Source organism: Bombina bombina, chromosome 3 (genome assembly GCF_027579735.1).
Source record: "Bombina bombina isolate aBomBom1 chromosome 3, aBomBom1.pri, whole genome shotgun sequence".
In the NCBI taxonomy this organism is placed as follows: Eukaryota; Metazoa; Chordata; class Amphibia; order Anura; family Bombinatoridae; genus Bombina; species Bombina bombina.
In genome coordinates, this window is record NC_069501.1 from 545,438,305 (window position 1) to 545,457,845 (window position 19,541).

At 37.5% G+C, this 19,541-nt stretch overlaps 1 protein-coding gene across 1 annotated transcript in view; it reads left to right on the forward strand.

Moving 5' to 3' along the window:
- LOC128653631 (lysophospholipid acyltransferase 2) overlaps positions 1-13,679 on the forward strand; it is a 135,639-nt gene extending 121,960 nt beyond the window's left edge. Inside the window, exons 12-13 of the mRNA XM_053707035.1 lie at positions 10,611-10,762; positions 12,429-13,679. Coding sequence (XP_053563010.1) covers positions 10,611-10,762; positions 12,429-12,570 — 294 coding nt within the window. The 3' untranslated portion in view covers positions 12,571-13,679. The remainder of the gene's footprint in view (positions 1-10,610; positions 10,763-12,428) is intronic.
- Positions 13,680-19,541: the final 5,862 nt, after the last annotated feature.

Consider the following 19,541-nt stretch of genomic DNA (forward strand, 5'->3'; position numbering starts at 1 on the left):
ATTGTATATATTCCTGCCGCATACAAGGAGATCTTGGCCTGTAGCTCCCCCCAGGACCAGTTATTCCCATATTTTGTGCGCAGCTCTTGAAGAAAGTGCCTAACTTGGAGATAAGCGTAAAATTCGTGTGAATGTAAGTCAAAATGCCTTGCAATATCTTCAAACAATAATGGGAAACCATCTGAGTCCTGTAGTTGGCTCATATTTTGAAGGCCTTTTAACGCCCAAACTTTAAATATCTGATTAGTAAGACCTGGCCCAAACTCGGGATTACCACATATAGGTAAATATTGCGAGATGTAGGGGGAGCAGTCATTTTCCACGCAAAGCCTCTGCCAAGCCACTATAACGTTCTTAAAGGTGGTCAGATAGAATATATTAGAAGGAAGAGAGGTAAGAGGGCAATGTAAAAGTGCCCTCAAACTAAAAGGGGCCACAATTTGATTTTCCCAAGTAACTGAGGAAATTTGGTCTTTCCCAGTTAACCAGTCTAAAGCAAATCTGGCTATAGTGACCAAATTATACATTTGAATGTTAGGGAGAGCAAGGCCTGCTGACAACTTGGAATTCATGAGTCTATGGGGCGCAATGCGTGATCTCTTTCCGTTCCATAAAAAATTGGAACATGCACTATTAAACATGATAATATCTTTTTTATGTAAAAAACACGGGATATTCTGAAAAATTTTAAAAAGTTTTGGAAAAATGACTGATTTAATCAACGTCACGCGCGCCGTTAAGGATATAGGCAACAAAGTCCACTCCTCTAGTTTTCTTTTACAGTAATCCAAGCCCGGCCTATAGTTTAACTTGTACCACTCTTCAGGGTTTCTAGATAGACAGAGACCAAGATAGGTAATCTGGGAGACCTCAAGAAAGGGATGGTTACAATAATAGGGGGATTTTCTATATAGCCACATTAATTCTGATTTTGAGATGTTTATCTTAAAACCGGAGATTTCCCCAAATTCTTGAATAATCGCTTGAAAAATAGGTAAAGTAACCTTAAGATTGGAGAGGAATAATAAAAGATCATCCGCATATAGAAGCAGCACTAGCTTTTCCCCTGCCATTAAGATCCCATCCAAATCTTGTCTTAATCGGATGGCAAGAGGTTCTACACTCAGGTTAAACAGGAAAGGGGAAAGAGGGCATCCTTGTCTGGTCCCTCTAAAAAGATCGAAGCGTTGGGTAGATGCGTTATTTATGATGACCGCCGAGGAAGGGGTGCTATAGATTAGCCGAATATAATTAATAAAGTATCCAGGGAATCCGAACCGATCTAAAACAAAAAACAGATGATCCCAGCCAATGCGGTCAAACGCTTTCTCCGCGTCGACCGTTAGAATAGCCTTATCTTCAGCCTCAAGTGCGCTGAAGGACTTATACTTATTCCAAAACGATTCAATCAGGATTAATAATTTCCTTGTGTTTCTCACGGGGTTCCGACCCGACATAAAGCCAGATTGATTCTCATGAATTAAATCACCCATGTATGGTTTCAGTCGAGAGGCTATTATGGCTGCAAGTAGTTTATAATCAATGTTAAGGACAGAGATCGTTCTGTAGGAACTAGGTAATTCGGGATCTTTACCCTTTTTTAAGATTAACGAGATATTTGCAGTTGTAAAGAAGGGGGAACAACTAGTGTTCTCTGAAAAGTAAAAGTTAAATAACTTAGTCAATATCGGAGTCACCTGTGACTGTAGAATTCTATAATACTCAATGGGGAGGGCATCAGGTCCGGCCGCTTTATTGGCTTTTGCATTCTTAATTGCCAATGTGATTTCCTCCTCAGTGATGGTAGCATTAATCACATCTCTGACCTCGGAGGATAATCTTGGCAATTTAATCTTATCCCAAAATACCTCTTTCTTAACGGGGTTGATAGGATCTTTTTTGTATAGATCTTGAAAAAAATCCAAAAATACTTTTTCAATGTTAGAGTGTTTGGTATATCTCATATCTCCCTGTTTAATAGCAGATATTGGATGTCTGGGAGAGGATTTAGCTAGTCTGGCCAAGAACTTCGCCGATCTACCTGTAAAGCCCCCATATATTGCTTTCATTCTCAGTTCTTCCTGGACACTGTTCTGCTTAAGATGCGTGTCACGGAGAGTTTTTACAGCCACATATGCATCCCAACATTCTTTAGTATGATTTATAATGTACGCTCTATATGCATTTTTAACCTGGTTCGCAAGTTGTCTAGTCGCCAGGTTCCAGATTTTTTTCAGATGTAAAGAATAGGATTTAATCTCCCCCCGTAGAACTGCCTTAGAGGCCTCCCAGAACACCTCAATTTTATCCATATAATTATGATTATTATTGTAGTACTCATCCCATTTTAAACGTAACTGGTTCTGAAACTTGATATTATTACTCAGGTACTTAGGAAAATAAATATGATTCTTACCCTGGCGCCTATTATCCATATCGCATCTCAGTGCGATCACCGCGTGATCGGAGATGACAATCTCCTCGATTTTAGACACCCAGTTCCAGTTAAGCAAAGATTCAGAAATTAAAAAAATAATCAATCCTGGAAAAGGACTGCTGGACTTGGGATAAACACGTATAATCTCGGGCATCCGGGTTCTGAACCCGCCATATATCAACCAGCCCCAAATGCGAGCATAATTTCTGAAAGGTCCGAGATTTCCTATCTCTATTTTTTAAAGCCTTCTTATTTGAACTATCCAAAAAAGGATCTGCTGTCAGATTTAGGTCTCCCCCGATAATTAAATTCAACCCAATATATTTATGTAATTTAACTGAGAGGGCCGACCAAAATTTGTGGTCAATTTGGTTAGGACCGTATATATTACACAATATGAACTTCATGTGTTTAATTTCCATTTCCACAATTAGAAATCTGCCCTCAGAATCAGCTTCGATGTTAGTTATCTGATATTGCAGCTTACGATTCACTAAAATAGCCACCCCCCTCTTCCTAGATGTAAAAGGAGCCGCCACAACTTCACCCACCCATTTAGATTTTAGCTTAGGAATCTCAGGAGCGTTGAGATGTAATTCCTGTAAAAAGACTATATCTGGGTTAAACTTACCCAGGTATTTTATTATGGCTTTCCTTTTAATTGGGGTGTTAAAACCACCAATATTCCAAGACAATAGGTTGAAATTAAGCACCAGTGAGTCTAATTGTCTTGCAGACCCATGAATATATACGCAAATAAGCCCATTATATATACACCCTCTCAGAGGGTCAGGGAAGCGGGCCAAAAGAGAGAGAAACAACCCCCCTGGGGGGGAAAGAAAGAAGGGGACGAGAGAGAAGGCGAGAGAGAGAGAGAAAAAAAAAAAAAAAAGGACACCCCATTTATACCATTTCTGCCACCAATATACTTCAAGAAATATAAAGAAACAATATTGGCTCATACTTATCCTATAGAACATCTATAAGTCACCTAAATAGCCATACACAGACTCTAGACTCATAAAACCCCCAACTAATAATAGGAAATACATACTAAGGTATCCCTGATTCTCTACAGAAAGACTCCGCCTCCATAACATTATTCAGTATATGTGTAGTACCTTCTTTCAATACCACTAACTTTGCAGGATACAGGAGCTTAATATTGTAGTTTTCTCTCTGAAGTCTACCATAAAAGAAAGACATATCCCTTCTCTTTGCCAGAGTTTCGGAAGAGAAATCCTGGAACATCAACAACTTATGTGCCTAAAGAGAAGGGATTACATTTTCTATAATGTCTGAGATACAGTAGCTTATCTTGGAAATTCACAAATTTAAAAATCACCGGTCTGGGTCTCTGGGACTCGCTATGCTCACGGCACTGGCCTATCCTATGAACTCTTTCAATCTGAAAGGGCGAAGCAGGAGCTGGAATCTGCAAGGCCTGTGGTAATGTAGAAGAGACAAAAGTCATTAGATCCTGAAATTCAGGGGTTTCGGGGAGCCCAATCACTTTTAAGTTATTACGCCTTGAGCGATCCTCAAGGTCCTCGATCTTAGCTTGCAAGGAAGTGATAGTTTTACCGTAAGTATCTATAGATGGATCTAATTAATATATTAAACCTATCTTCCAGGTCCGAGATTCTATTCTCGATTTCATCTAATCTAGATGAAAATTGTCTAACTTCTGTGGTGAGGATAGATATCTCATTCCTGATCTCCTGTTTGATCATATCAAATTGGGGTGTCAGAATTTTAGCTACTTCAGCTGCGAATTCAGTCATATTATTAGAAGGGGGATTAAAAGACCCCTTTTCTTGAGGGGAGACTATGCTAGAGTCCAGATTCCTGCTACTCCCTTTTTTTTCTTTTGACTTAGGAGGCATATTGGAAGGAGAGCCCCTTTGATGTAAATACCTGTCCATGAACCAGACGTATCCCTTGTATAACTACAATGGGACAGCAATAAAAAAAAAAAAAAAAAGAAAAAACCCTCACAACAGCCACGGGGCAAGACCTTCCTAATTAATTTAATGACCTCTAACCACGTGTTATTGTGCGCGTTATTTTCTAATGCTACTACAGCTAGAGTGTTTATATAAATACTACCTTCCTAGACCCAGCAGAAATTATTCCTACGATGTCTGAATATCTAAAATTTATCTCATATAACTCTTAACTTCAAATAATATCTATCGTGCATATAGTTCTATAAAAGTACTAATACTAAAAACCACAATTATAAGATGACAATTACCTTAGTTCAATAAAAAAAGGTCCATTTCAGTGCACACATTAAAAGGGACATAGACCTCAAGAGAAAAAAAAAAATCCCTTAAAGTGCTTGTGTTTTTAGTATCCAATTTGCTATCCCTAAAAAAGAGCTGAGCACAGTGTTAAAGGAAAAGAAGAAAGGAATAATTATACTATTCTATCAAGAAAGACCTTGTAGCAAGGATTCCTGTTCATTAATTCTAGCTACAGCGTGATTTCTAAGTGCAGCAGTTTAATCAGAACAATCTTTCAGTGTATAAAACAGTTTATGTATTCCCTAAAGAATTTAAATCAGCTTGGAGAAAGACCCAATCCGGTGCTACAGTAAATCTTAAAGGGAGTTCATCTCTAACCAGATTTAACTTCCCAAAAAAAATTAAATAGACTTTCAGGGAAAGTCAGTGCTAGGTTACCCTGAAAGATAATCAATAAAGTGGGGGAATATCCCTAAACAGAGGGAGAGAAAAAAATATATAAAGGGATCAAAGAAACAAAAAAAACAGTAAAAAGAGGGTTATTGATACCACAGTTTGAATGTAACCAACAAGCAGTAAACTTATATCTTAATTCTAACACTCTAAAAATGCAGCCAAAAAAAAAAAAGAACAAAACATAAAGTTAGCCTTTCTTCACAAAATTACATCGGGGGTAGGGTACATAAGTAAATCTACAATTCAGAGGCTGTGGGGTTCTTTTTGCCCCCAGACTGCAAGTCAGACAAGCTGTATGGAGAAAGTCTGTTTAAAGTATCACATAAGATTGTAGAACTGGCTCAGAATATCTTGCAGCACAGCCAGGGCAGTAAAAAGAAGAAACAACCATGAACCTGCCTTCAACCTGATTAGCGTTAACCACACTAGCAGTTCGATAGTACAAGTGCCCAGCTTCGGCAGGAGCTCTATGCTGCGTGCATAGCCCTCTGTAACTGACTGTGACTGCCCGTGACTTGCAAAGTACTCTGTTAGCCTCTATGCCAGCAAATTCTCCCCAGACATGCCGGGGAACAGTACCTGAGGTGGGATAGTCACAAAATCCAGCGATGATCCTGAGCTCCTTGCTTGTACGCCAACGGACAGAATATTCAGAGGCAGGCTGAGCGGTACTACACCAAAGCTGGGATCACTCCGCCGTAAGAAAGTCCGCCAGCCCAGCGGGAGCAGACAGTACCAAGATCAAGCCGCCCCAAATGCCTTCCGTAAGTGGTCTTGAGGTGGGAACGGAGAACTGTGTATTACCCCGCTCTGGCACACAAAGCGGCATTCCGGGCAGCTCCGACATCCACGGGGGGTACGAGGGGGTACAGCCTACAATGTTGGCCCAACCAGGCAGGCCAAAGAAGGACAGTCTTTCCCCGTGCACCCAGCCGCACCTTCACCGCACACAGAGGAATGACGTACAGCTCGACCAGGTAAGCTGTCCACAATGCCACCTCCCGTATTACCGGTATTTTGCCGTTAGAGGTTTCTCTTGCTTCCTTTTACTACCCCACCAGGACAGCCATGGAACCGAGTTAGCTCACCATATACTCAATGCTGCTGACCACAGAGTCAGAGTGTAAGGGGGTTCCCGGGTGGATAGAGAAGCCGTAGTTGCTATATGTGGCGGCTTAAGCGTCTCTGGGGGACTATTGCCCAAATTCAGAAGAAATGTCCGTAGCGTTCTGATAGAAATTGATATAGCAGAGCCAAATTAGCCACAGGGAGCCAGCAGATTTTACTTGAATAACCAATATCTCAGAACTGGTACACCTGTGGGCTTTGACAGAAATAGTGTGCACCAGCTATCGTGCACCATTAAGCTGAGTAGATGAACTTCCTATGCTGGATCGAAATCCAAACTCCCAAACCTGCAAACGGCTAAGGGAAAAAGGCATAAGCTGGTGATGGAATAGGCCTCTCATTGAGGCGCAGAGCTTTTCCAGATACACCTGCAGCACCTGCAGTCACCTGCAAGCCCCGCCTCCAGCAGGAAGCTGGACAGCACATCAGAAAAAAGATGTCAGCAGATATCTAGTTAGAACATAGTTCAATTTAAAAGTGTTAAAAAAAACTTGCATTTGTCATTTTTGTTTTTAGTAGTCATTCTAACATATGTTCACCAGACCTCCAACAGGAAAATAAATCCTGTACATCCCCTCACATGAAAAGTCAGACACTCCATATCTTCCCATTTTTCAATATACAGAGTGCTTGGGACTAGGAGTGCAGGGAATTTTTTTATTAAGGCATGATTAAAGGTACAATATACTTTAAAAATATTTTCCCCTTAATGTGTTTTCAATGACACGTTATACCAGCTGCAGAGTTTAAAATGTATGGGGAATTGTCCATTTAAGTTTATTTTGTATATTAAATAGCTGTTTCTGCTCATTGATCCCACAACTCAATTAAATGGGCTGAGCTTGTAGGGAGATTATTTACCTTATCTTTCTAATTATTTACTCAAATTCCTCCTTATGTTATTGCTCACTATTTAGTCAAAGACCAATACTAAGCTCTCTGGACTTGTGAGATTCTATAAGAAATCTCTTCAGTACTATGAAGCTCCTGTGCTAACTCTATAAATGCAGTTTTTACATTGAGAACAGTGTGTCTAGCAAAGAGGTGTTCCCTACTAGACACAAAAAAAAACCTAATTTAAAAATAATATAAAACGATTAAATAAAATATTGATATAAAAATCCACAGTAAAAATGTTAATGTTTAATTGCATTCAAAAGCGTAACAAAATTGTTCTGCAAAAATATAGTAGATATGTAAATAAGACTCAACTACACATGCAAAAAAAACTGCATACATAAAATGCAAACCGTATTATTTTATTTCATAACTCCCCTAGCATGAAGTAACATAATGTGGACTGTAGAGGGCACTCATCTGTTCTGAGGGGGTCTCACTTGGATTTAAAGTTCCAAATTTCGAGTGGAGCACTAACAGTTAAGCGTGAGCAAAAATGGGTTTATCTTGGGTGTTTGCGCATTGGGTTTTTTGCTTGTATTACAAGTTTAAAGTAAGCACAATCGCTTGAGCGCAATTGAAGTTAACGAGCGTCGGAATAGCGCATCCTTAGAGCTCTAGTAAACTAAAAAAAAGTGTCTAAAAATACATTACAATGCAGTTACACTCATAATAACACTATTTATTAAAAATTATTTAAAAAAATATTGCGCAAAAAAGTTATAGAGATTCATACTTACACATGTCTAAATATGTGTGTATATATATATGTGGGTACATATGTATTTATGTATTTATATGTGTATATATGTATTTACAGACATATATATACACAAGTGCATTGGAGATCTTTGCAGTTAAAGGGACACAAAACCCATTTTTTTTTCTTTCATGATTCAGATAGAGCATGCAATTTTAATTATAGGAGTAAATTAGAAAGTTGCTTAAAATCGCATGCTCTCTTTGAACCATCAAAGAAACACATTGGGTTTTGTGTCCCTTTAAGTAGATGAAACCATGAAAAATCATATTTATGCAATATTCATATGTAATAAAGTGTTATACTGTGTATTTAATATAAATATTTCACATTCCAATGTTCTGCACATAGCAGAATATGTCATATGTATTTATAAATAGATATTCCTATATATATTTGTATATATCTATACCTATATATAATCATGTATATATATACAGGGAGTGCAGAATTATTAGGCAAGTTGTATTTTTGAGGATTAATTTTATTATTGAACAACAACCATGTTCTCAATGAACCCAAAAAACTCATTAATATCAAAGCTGAATAGTTTTGGAAGTAGTTTTTAGTTTGTTTTTAGTTATAGCTATTTTAGGGGGATATCTGTGTGTGCAGGTGACTATTACTGTGCATATTTATTAGGCAACTTAACAAAAAACAAATATATACCCATTTCAATTATTTATTTTTACCAGTGAAACCAATATAACATCTCAACATTCACAAATATACATTTCTGACATTCAAAAACAAAACAAAAACAAATCAGTGACCAATATAGCCACCTTTCTTTGCAAGGACACTCAAAAGCCTGCCATCCATGGATTTTGTCAGTGTTTTGATCTGTTCACCATCAACATTGCGTGCAGCAGCAACCACAGCCTCCCAGACACTGTTCAGAGAGGTGTACTGTTTTCCCTCCTTGTAAATCTCACATTTGATGATGGACCACAGGTTCTCAATGGGGTTCAGATCAGGTGAACAAGGAGGCCATGTCATTAGATTTTCTTCTTTTATACCCTTTCTTGCCAGCCACGCTGTGGAGTACTTGGATGTGTGTGATGGAGCATTGTCCTGCATGAAAATCATGTTTTTCTTGAAGGATGCAGACTTCTTCCTGTACCACTGCTTGAAGAAGGTGTCTTCCAGAAACTGGCAGTAGGACTGGGAGTTGAGCTTGACTCCATCCTCAACCCGAAAAGGCCCCACAAGCTCATCTTTGATGATACCAGCCCAAACCAGTACTCCACCTCCACCTTGCTGGCGTCTGAGTCGGACTGGAGCTCTCTGCCCTTTACCATCCAGCCACGGGCCCATCCATCTGGCCCATCAAGACTCACTCTCATTTCATCAGTCCATAAAACCTTAGAAAAATCAGTCTTGAGATATTTCTTGGCCCAGTCTTGACGTTTCAGCTTGTGTGTCTTGTTCAGTGGTGGTCGTCTTTCAGCCTCTTACCTTGGCCATGTCTCTGAGTATTGCACACCTTGTGCTTTTTGGCACTCCAGTGATGTTGCAGCTCTGAAATATGGCCAAACTGGTGGCAAGTGGCATCTTGGCAGCTGCACGCTTGACTTTTCTCAGTTCATGGGCAGTTATTTTGCGCCTTGGTTTTTCCACACGCTTCTTGCGACCTTGTTGACTATTTTGAATGAAACGCTTGATTGTTCGATGATCACGCTTCAGAAGCTTTGCAATTTTAAGAGTGCTGCATCCCTCTGCAAGATATCTCACTATTTTTGACTTTTCTGAGCCTGTCAAGTCCTTCTTTTGACTCATTTTGCCAAAGGAAAGGAAGTTGCCTAATAATTATGCACACCTGATATAGGGTGTTGATGTCATTAGACCACACCCCTTCTCATTACAGAGATGCACATCACCTAATATGCTTAATTGGTAGTAGGCTTTCGAACCTATACAGCTTGGAGTAAGACAACATGCATAAAGAGGATGATGTGGTCAAAATACTCATTTGCCTAATAATTCTGCACTCCCTGTATATATATATATATAGGTATAGATATATATTGTACCAACATACCATCAGATATATATATACATATATATAAATATAAATATGTATTTATGAATAAATAGAACATATTCTGCTATTTGAAGAACATTGAAATGTGAAATATTCCTATTTTCATGTTGGGTTAGCGCACTTGAGAATATGCAATCGGGCGAGTGGGGTGTTTTTTGCTCCATTGACTTCTATGGGGGAATATGTTAACACGCGTGCAATATCCTTAGTTCGGCTTTTTGCACGCATTGGATTAGTGTTTGTGCGAAAACAGTTTACTTTCGACTTGCAATACAAGCGGTACCTGGCACGCGCAAAAGCTTTAGCGGAGTTAGCGCGGGAGTGTTAAATTACTGCTCCAGTTGTAATCTGGCCCATAGACAGCAATGTGTTCTCACTCTTCTTCCTGAGTAAATAAATACATCTCTGTATACTTAAGTATAATTTAAATGTTACTAACTGTATTACTACTATTCAATACCACTGAGTTTTGTGTATGGTGGGGGCAGCTCTAACATTTCTTGCACCTGGACCCATTAGTCATTAGTTCCACCACTGAAACTACCATCATTTGTCTCTTTCTCACAAAGCCTTTGTAGTGGTCTGAGTGAGAAAGGAATAAAGCTTTATTGTTGACCCTGCATCTGCTTATACCCTCAGGTGAGGCAGAATGTACGCCCGTGGTTTCAGAGAACAGCACTAAGCAGGGCAGCGTATGACGTAATTACATGGTTCTGTACACAAGTAGCAATGAGTTACACCGTGGCTCCTTTCCTTTTGCTGGAGTTGGGACAATCTGTAGAAGTCTACAGGTAAGAGAATAGGAGGAGATTTTGTAGAAAATCATTATGTCAAAATTATGTACAAATATGATATTGCCCATTTTTATTCTACAATACAGTTTTGTGTTTTTTTAAATGAGTTATTTAAAAGAATGTGAAAGCCTTTTCCTTCATGAATCAGTTAGAACATACAATTTACTTATATTATATAATTTGCTTAGTTCTTTTTTGTATCCTTTGTTGAAAAGCTTACCTAGGTAGGTTCAGGGGGGGAGCTAGCTGCTGATTGGTGGCTGCACATATAAGCCTCTTGTTATTGGTTTACTGGTGTGTTCAGCTAACTCCCGGTAGTGCATTGCTGCTCCTTCAACAAAGGATACCAAGAGAATGAAGCAAAATTGATAATAGAAGCAAATTGCAAATTTGCTTAAAAATGTATGCTCTATCTAAATCATGAAAGAAACCAATTGGGTTTTGTGTCCCTTTAATTGTTAAACACAATTCAAATAAAGGCATTAGACACCTCTTGGTTTTGTGAAAGAAACTGTGGCTTTGTCCCACGCTCCCTAGGAAGCCAAAGAGCTAATTCTGTAACCTGCAGCTGCTGAAAATCAAATGGTTAGTTTAGGCAATTTGCAGTCATTTGAAATCCTAGGTTACAGATTTTGCTTTTTGGTCTCTCTAAGGAGTCTGGGTTCAAAGTGCAATTTTCACTGAGAAGCATGAGCTGTTTTATGTCCCTTTAATACAAAATAAAGGGACATTCATTTCAGAATCATTCTATCATAGAATAAAAGAGCAGCAACCAGTTTTACAGAAAATATGTGGTCACAGTTCATCCTTAGGGAGCGATTGCTCACTGGCTGACAAGGATACACACACCCCAGAAGTGTGAAAACAAAGTTGTTTTATTCAGATCAAGAAAATCCATTTAAAATAATAATAAAAAACATTTTTAAATATATTCTCTTAGAAGAAATAAAAGGAAAAATAATTTTAAATGTGGCCAGTTCATCATAAACCAGTCACGTGGTTTGTTTTTTTCTACTTTTTTTCTCTATTGACTTCTATGGGGAATACTTGAACGTATTTTTTGCGCTCGTCAGGTTAGCGCACAAGCGAAAACAGTTTTATTTTAACTCATAATACGAGCGCAAACTGATGAGCGCAAAAAGCTGAACTTCTAACGCAGTTAAAGGGACACTGAACCCAAATTTTTTCTTTCATGATTCAGATAGAGCATGCAATTTTAAGCCACTTTCAAATTTACTCCTATTATCAATTTTTTCTTCGTTTCTCTTGCTATCTTTATTTTAAAAAGAAGACATCTAAGCTTTTTTTTTTTTTTTGTTCAGAACTCTGGACAGCACTTTTTTATTGGTGGATGAGTTTATCCACCAATCAGCAAGAACAACCCAGGTTGATCACCAAAAATCTAAACTTACTTTCTTGCATTTCAAATAAAGATACCAAGAGAATGAAGAAAATTTGATAATAGGAGTAAATTAGAAAGTTGCTTAAAATGTCATGCTCTGTCTGAATCACAAAAGAAAAAATTTGGGTACAGTGTCCCTTTAACGCAGTTAACGCTCGAGTGGGAGCATTAATTAGTGCTCCACTTGTAACCTGGCACATAGTGTATTATTTCCCTTTAATAGATGCACTTATTCTAATATGACCTCTTTTTTACTTGCAGATCACTGGGGTTCTGTCTACACATTGCTCCTATTTTGCTCCTTCTGATTCTGCCCCAAAGAACCAAACCACGAAGTACAGAGGAAAATGGTACCAAGAAAGCTTTGGACCGTAACTACAACCACCTGAAGAAGGAATTTTAAGGGACGGAGGGGAATAGAAAGGGAAATGGGTTAGAACATGGGAGAGAGAGAAGCTGAGACAGTGAAAGAGCCAATCTGAGGTTGAGAGGAGTAAAACCGAAGGGACGAAGAAAGAGAAAGGGAAGGGGAGAAAGTGGAAGAGATAAGAACACAAGAAAAAGCCGGAAAGGAAGAGACATAAAACAGAAGAGATAAATGAACTATCTGCAAGAGAATAATAAAGTGAACCAAATAGATAATTTGGGGGAATACAGTGGGGAAGATGAGTGGAGTATGAACGCAGAGCGAAGATAAGAGATACGTACAGGAGACAAGAATAACGATATTGGAAGAAACCATTTTAAGAAAGAGGGAAAAGCCTTATTTTATTTGTCTCAAACAATATATAAAATAAGAGCTTCTCTGTTTTTCAAATATTTTGATACCCTATTAGCTACCATGAAACATTTTAGTTTTTCGAGACTTTTCAAAATTGCTCGGATGCCTGTTTACAAGTTTTCACATTGGACTGAAATGTATTATTTAGCAACTAAAGACTATGAATGTTTATTATTAGTGTTTTTTTTATACTGTGAGACAAACCTTGGCACTTAACGTTTTTATCTAGGTTTGAAAAAGTAGTTTTTTGTATTTTGTGTTAATGTTAAAAAGCTAAAATACATTCATAGGTTAACATATTTACTTCTGGAAAGTTAAATAAAAAAAATATATATTTATTTTTATTGTCAAAGATTTATGTAGAGTCAGACTTCTAGTGGTATATTATATTCTAGTTGAAAAGATTTTGATGACGTTTTTCAACAATGTTCACAGTTAAGTTTATAGGCATTTTTGTAAATAAGTTAAATGATAAGCTATTTAGGAGGAGTACAATATACTTCTTAGATAGCTACAGAAGGTAGGATCTGCACTACTCAGAAAGATCAATACATTTCTATAGATAATCCCTAATTGTCAGTCTGAAAATTGGATCATATCACTATATGTATATAATGAGCGGTTTTGAACTGAATAATCTCATTTTAAATTTTTTTTATTACTTTTTTTAAAAAAATCACATTTTCCCCTAATTTTCACATTAATAAAACATTTGTGATATTTGTAATAAGTATAGCGTTTCCATTGTTTTTCTTACTTTGAAGATATTTTTTATTTAATTATCTTTTTCAGGTTATCAGCACAATTTATTTAATTTTTTTGTGACAATGGAAATAAGAATTAAAAGGATATAAAACCCCCAAAAAATATTTCATGATTCAGATAGAGAATACAATTTTTAAAAAAGTTTTCAATTTATACTTCTATTATTAACTTGTTCTCATGTTATTCTTTGCTAAAGAGATATCTAGATGGGTAACGTGCACTTGTCTGCAGCACTACATAACAGGGAATAGCGCTGCCATCCAGGGCCTTTGCTAATGTATTACATTGTATCAAAACTGCTACAATATAGTTCTACAGACACATGCACACTCCTGACCTTACCTTCCTGGTTTTCAACAAAGGATAACAAGAATACAAAGAACATTTGATAATATAAGTAAATAGGAAAGTTGTTTAAAATTGTGTGTTCTTTCTGAATCAGGAAAGAAAATGTTGGGGTTTTATGTCCCATTAAAATATGTACATGATTTTATTTACTTAAAGGGTCATAATAGTCAAAATTGCACTGTGTTTAATTGCATTTCCAATTTTTAATAGAAGTATCTGTGCAATATACTTGCATAGCAAAAATGCTTTTAGTAAAAGCTATTAATTTTTTCGTGACATATGGATGCAACAGCATTCAAAAACCAAGCATGCTCAGAAAATTGACTCAGTTTTGTATACAAGCCACTGCCATTATTGGTATGCTAATACAATTATTAACTCTGAACATGCTCTGTGTTTGCATGATATGTGCATGTGCAGCATACATGCATATCCTGCTGAAACACATAACTTTTACTAGCAGCAAAAATGTTTCTATTGAAAACTGAAATGAACTAATGCACAGTTTAGTTTTAACTATTATATCCACTTAACATGCATTCCTCTTAAAAATAAATAAATAGAATTGTAAACACGGTGAGGGGAGATATAAGTGTATGTACATAGTTGTTTACATACATAACAGATAATCATAATATATCTGATTCCTTTTGTTAGGTATAATCCTAAATAAAAACATAACTTGTCTTGGTACTGCAGTATAAGCATAGTGCCACTAGGTGGCAGTGATTCCTTGAGAAAAATACCCAGGCTTATATTGCATAGCTTCAGTCCAGTGATTGAAAATATCAGCAGAAGATTAACCCTGGCTGTAACTAAGTTGGTATCGGACGTTTTTGACACACTCATAACATTTACTGTAACTATGTTGCATGAAATGTCATCTATGTCACATATCACCCATCTCAATGTCAGGTTATTGGCAACATTGCCGTAGTTACTGTGTTAGGGTCAATCCCCATAGTAAACCAATACCTGCACACCCCAATCATATATGGAAAAATATGTGTGTTACTATACTTGGACCAAAGCATGTAAGCTCACCTGCCCAAATCAAACCTCATAGGTGAGTCATATCTATCTAATGCACTGTGTCAATATATCAGTTATACTTTGCATTCATACCTATATTGTGTGTCAAATCTTATATAGAAGATCTGTAGTGAGAACATTGTTGGGCTTATTTAAACCTCATCCATTTGACCCTTATAGGGTAAATGAGTGTAAATAATCCCAATGTTAAAGGACCATTATAATTCAAAAATCACCTGCTCTTATTTGGTAGAAAATTTGAATGTTAGCACTACTGGCCCTGTAAGTCTATGTATATAACACCCCGTAAAGAGGTTAAAAACATATTTAAAGTACCACTTGGGAGCCTCAAAAAACTGCTGGTGCTGAGCAGATGTGACTGGTGGGCTAATCAGCAGCCGTAGTCACATGACCCATTGTAATTGCTGCTGCTGAACTGGATCATCACCCATATCCGCTCTATACCAGCTATTCTGTTATGTCCACAAAACAGTTCTCTGTGACATAACCCATAGGTGATCCTACTCAAGTACATTTAAATATGCACAAAACACATAAATGGACTGCACTCTCAAACATTAACTGGGTACACATCCTATGACCCCTGCAAAACTCATAGGCCTGGTGCTCACCAGCATTCACAGACAGCTGCACACCTTTCAGGGACTCAGGCAATTAACCACAGCCACACCTGGGTGCAATGCCCATAGGGAAAATTACAAAGAAAGATTATTAACACATCTTATAAAAAGTCTGAAACCCACTTGCAAGCACACAGCTAGATTAAAAAGCAAAATGGAAGAGTTAGTTACAGCATTTTGACAAATGCTAATAGGCCTAGACCTTGTCAAAGGGTCTCTTCATGGATCCCTAACCTACAGCCACACAATGCATGTTTTAAACCAAACACACTGAGGTACAAACAAGGGTGACACAAAAACTTTTCCATTTTGCTTTTAATCTAGCTGTGTGTTTGCAAGAGAGTGCCAGACTTTCTATGTGTTGTGTTAGTATACATCTAAATATGTTACACTGTTCTACCATAAATTACTTGTTTAACCTATGGTAATTGCAATGAGAACTAGGATGGGCCCATTTACACCTGTCCCAATAAACCATTTTCCTTCATGGATGATATAAACTGGTCAGCTGCTAAGTAAGTATAGCAGAAAGTTTTGCAATAAAGTTTCAACAAGGGAAATCGAACAAACTTACTAGATTTGATAATAAAGTATATATTTTTTAATGGTATGATTTTCCTGAATCAATAAAGTTTCGATTATTGAATGTGCCTTTAAGATTCAGAGTGTGAGCAGACTAAATATTTAATTCTCAGAACATTGCTCCAGCATCCAGAGGTTAACAGGAGATGTCCACACAAGGACATTGCTGTGCCAAAATGATGATGTTAGTAACAGGTGATATACCAGCTATGCTATTGATGTCAGCCTTATATTTGTGTCCTGGCTAAAATAAACTACTGAACCCTTAAACCCAATTCTTAGCCCTAACTAGCACATAGGTTTCAGACTCAGCTGTTATAAAACTCTGTGGACAGGGACATTCTTGCAGTGGAGTTTTGTATAGCTGAAATCTATCATGACACTCGTGGTTTTCATTTTAGTAGATGCTAAAATTATGGCCCGATAACATAAAAATAATTTGGAAAATAACCTTTAAGGTTCTTTAACAACTGTCCTGGAGACAAAGTCTATGGGTAGATTTATGAAGGTGCAATTGCAGCTTTTTGCTATGCAGAGTGAGTTTTGCAGCCACATATGTATGAAGAAAAATTTGCTTCTTTTTTGCCACTCGACCCGCCACCTCAAAGGTGGGGGAGACCAATCACTCGCTTGTTCTGAGGGTGATTGACATGCCCTGCTCTAGTGCAACTGGTAGCGCAGGAGCAGGGGCGCATTATTGCACAAGAAATCTTGTGCAATGTTCAGTTTTTGCCATGTAATGCAGCATATTGATAACTTGTGCTGTATATATGTGAAGAACACCCTACTGGCTTCAACATGTGAGATTAATTTCCTTTATATAGACTAGTGATGGCCATCTTTCTTGCACTTGGGGTCACAGACCAGTTTTTAAAGTTTAAGGGCTGCATATAAATGAAAGGCTTTTAAACACAAAAAAATATATTTTCTTGGTTGCCCACTCACCAGAAGTCCCAAAGCCCCTTTTTAGTTTCACTTTTTCCTAAAGCCACAAAAGTTATGTCGTGAATTCTTAGGTTCTACTTTTTCCCAGGGGCCACAAAATCTAGTGTAGAGGGGCCAGCATGTGGCCCATGGCAGCCAGTTGGCCACCCCCTGATATAGACCATGTGCTGATCAGGTTAGATTTTAGACAGGAGTGCAGAGTTTACAAGGTGCAGTGAATATATATGGGTGACCAGGCTAAATAGATGCAGTGTATTTGCAAGTGATGGTAAGATTGGAGATGTGCTGTGAATAAGCAGAGATATACCATTTTCAGGTTTACAGTTTGTAAACTAAGGTTTACAGTTTGGTGGGGTGCAGTGTATATTTTCAATTTTGGTGATATGTTACATGGGGTACAACCGTGTGATGGGGTGTAGTATATAACCAGAGTGCAGCTTACAAGACTGTATACAATACTGTGTGGTGTATAGTATATATAAATATATATATATATTTAAACTAGGGGTAAGTAGCGTTGAAAGATCATTATAATCACTGGGGTACACAGTTTGAAGGCGTGTAGTATGTAATATAATTAGAGGTGCACCATTTTCAGTGTCATGATATATTACTTGAAAGGTTGCAGTGTGTAAATAGGACATGTGTGTGTAAGTTACACGGTTCAGGGAAGTCTTTATATAACTAGGTGCACTGTTTTGTGAAGTATAATATATATAGGAGCGCACTATTTGGATAAGAACAGAATACAAACTAAAGATGTAAAGTTGATATGATGGTGATGATTATTGTAAATTCCCCCAGCACATTTTGCAATGCTATACAGTATATATCAAGTATATAGAGGTGCACCGTTTAGATCAGTTTAGCATATAAATAAGGGTGTACAGTTAGGATGATTGAAAAATGTTATTAGGGAATTGGAAAAAAAGTACTGTAATATGTAATATGGGTAGTTATATTTATATATATTATATTTTATATATATATATATAATATATAATAGATATATATATATATATAATCACATACATTGTATATATATATATATACACACACACACTCACACACACACACATATACACATGTGTGTATAGAGATAGATAGATATAGATAGATATAGATAGATATAGGTAGATGATAGATAGATAGATAAGATAGATAGATAGATGGATGGATGATACACACATACATACACATTGTTGTAATGTGTTTGGTGTATATGTAGGGAAACCTAGGGGTGCAACAGTATCGTCCAACTCCTACGTTTGGAAATGGAGTGATATAAAAATGTATGCTGTGAATAAATGTTTTGCTTAGTAGGCACATATATACATAATTGGGGGGTGGGGGCACGTTGGGGAAAATACATATACCTTTAGATTGACATAAATAGTGAGTGTTTAATAGGAGTGCAGTTTGGTGAAGTAATATTAGTATAAACAGAAGATCACGTCGTGCAGTTCTGCAGTTAATGAACTAAAGAGTATGTTGGGGTGTAAAGTTGGTCTACAATGCAGTTCATACACAGCGGATAAGAGCACATTGCACAATATGTACAGAAGGGGGTGCGGTGCACATGTAGGGGCGCCTGCTTTGTCCTGTTACACAGATCAGTGGATGGGGGTTGCATGTAGGAAGTGAGTGAGAGAAGCAGCAGCCAGTGAATGGATGCAAATGGAGACAGATGAGGGGGAGAAGGGAGGGGGGAGGCCAGCAGCAGTCAGACAGCCTGGCGCCAGGAGACACCTGCAGGTCCTGAAACAATGACAATGCCAGGTGAAGAATTCCTAAAAACATCCCCCCTACTAATCACAGCTGATTACAGCTGCACAGACCCCCCCTTCTCCTGCTTTTCCCCCTCTACCTCCCACAAAAGGTCCAGGGAATCCTATTATGTTAAAAACCCTACAACTGTTATATGCCAAGTAATAGGATCACAAGCCCTTTTAACCCTGGGAATCCTAAACATCACTCGGAATGGGACTTACCATTTACTGGGGAATCATTCAATTAATATTCAATATTTTAAACACTGAGCACGTATAGTGTATATTATAAATGCTTAACCCATTTAGCTCTGAATATTATGTTATACGAGAGCCTTAGTAGATCCAGATTAATTTATTAACTAGATAGATACAGCAACATATGTGTATGAGTGGTTACTTCTCGACATATTGTATATTATGGAAGTTATAGGTAGATTAGATAGATATAGAGAGATTAGCTGGATGATAGATAGATAGATAGGATAGATGAGATAGAAAGATATAGACA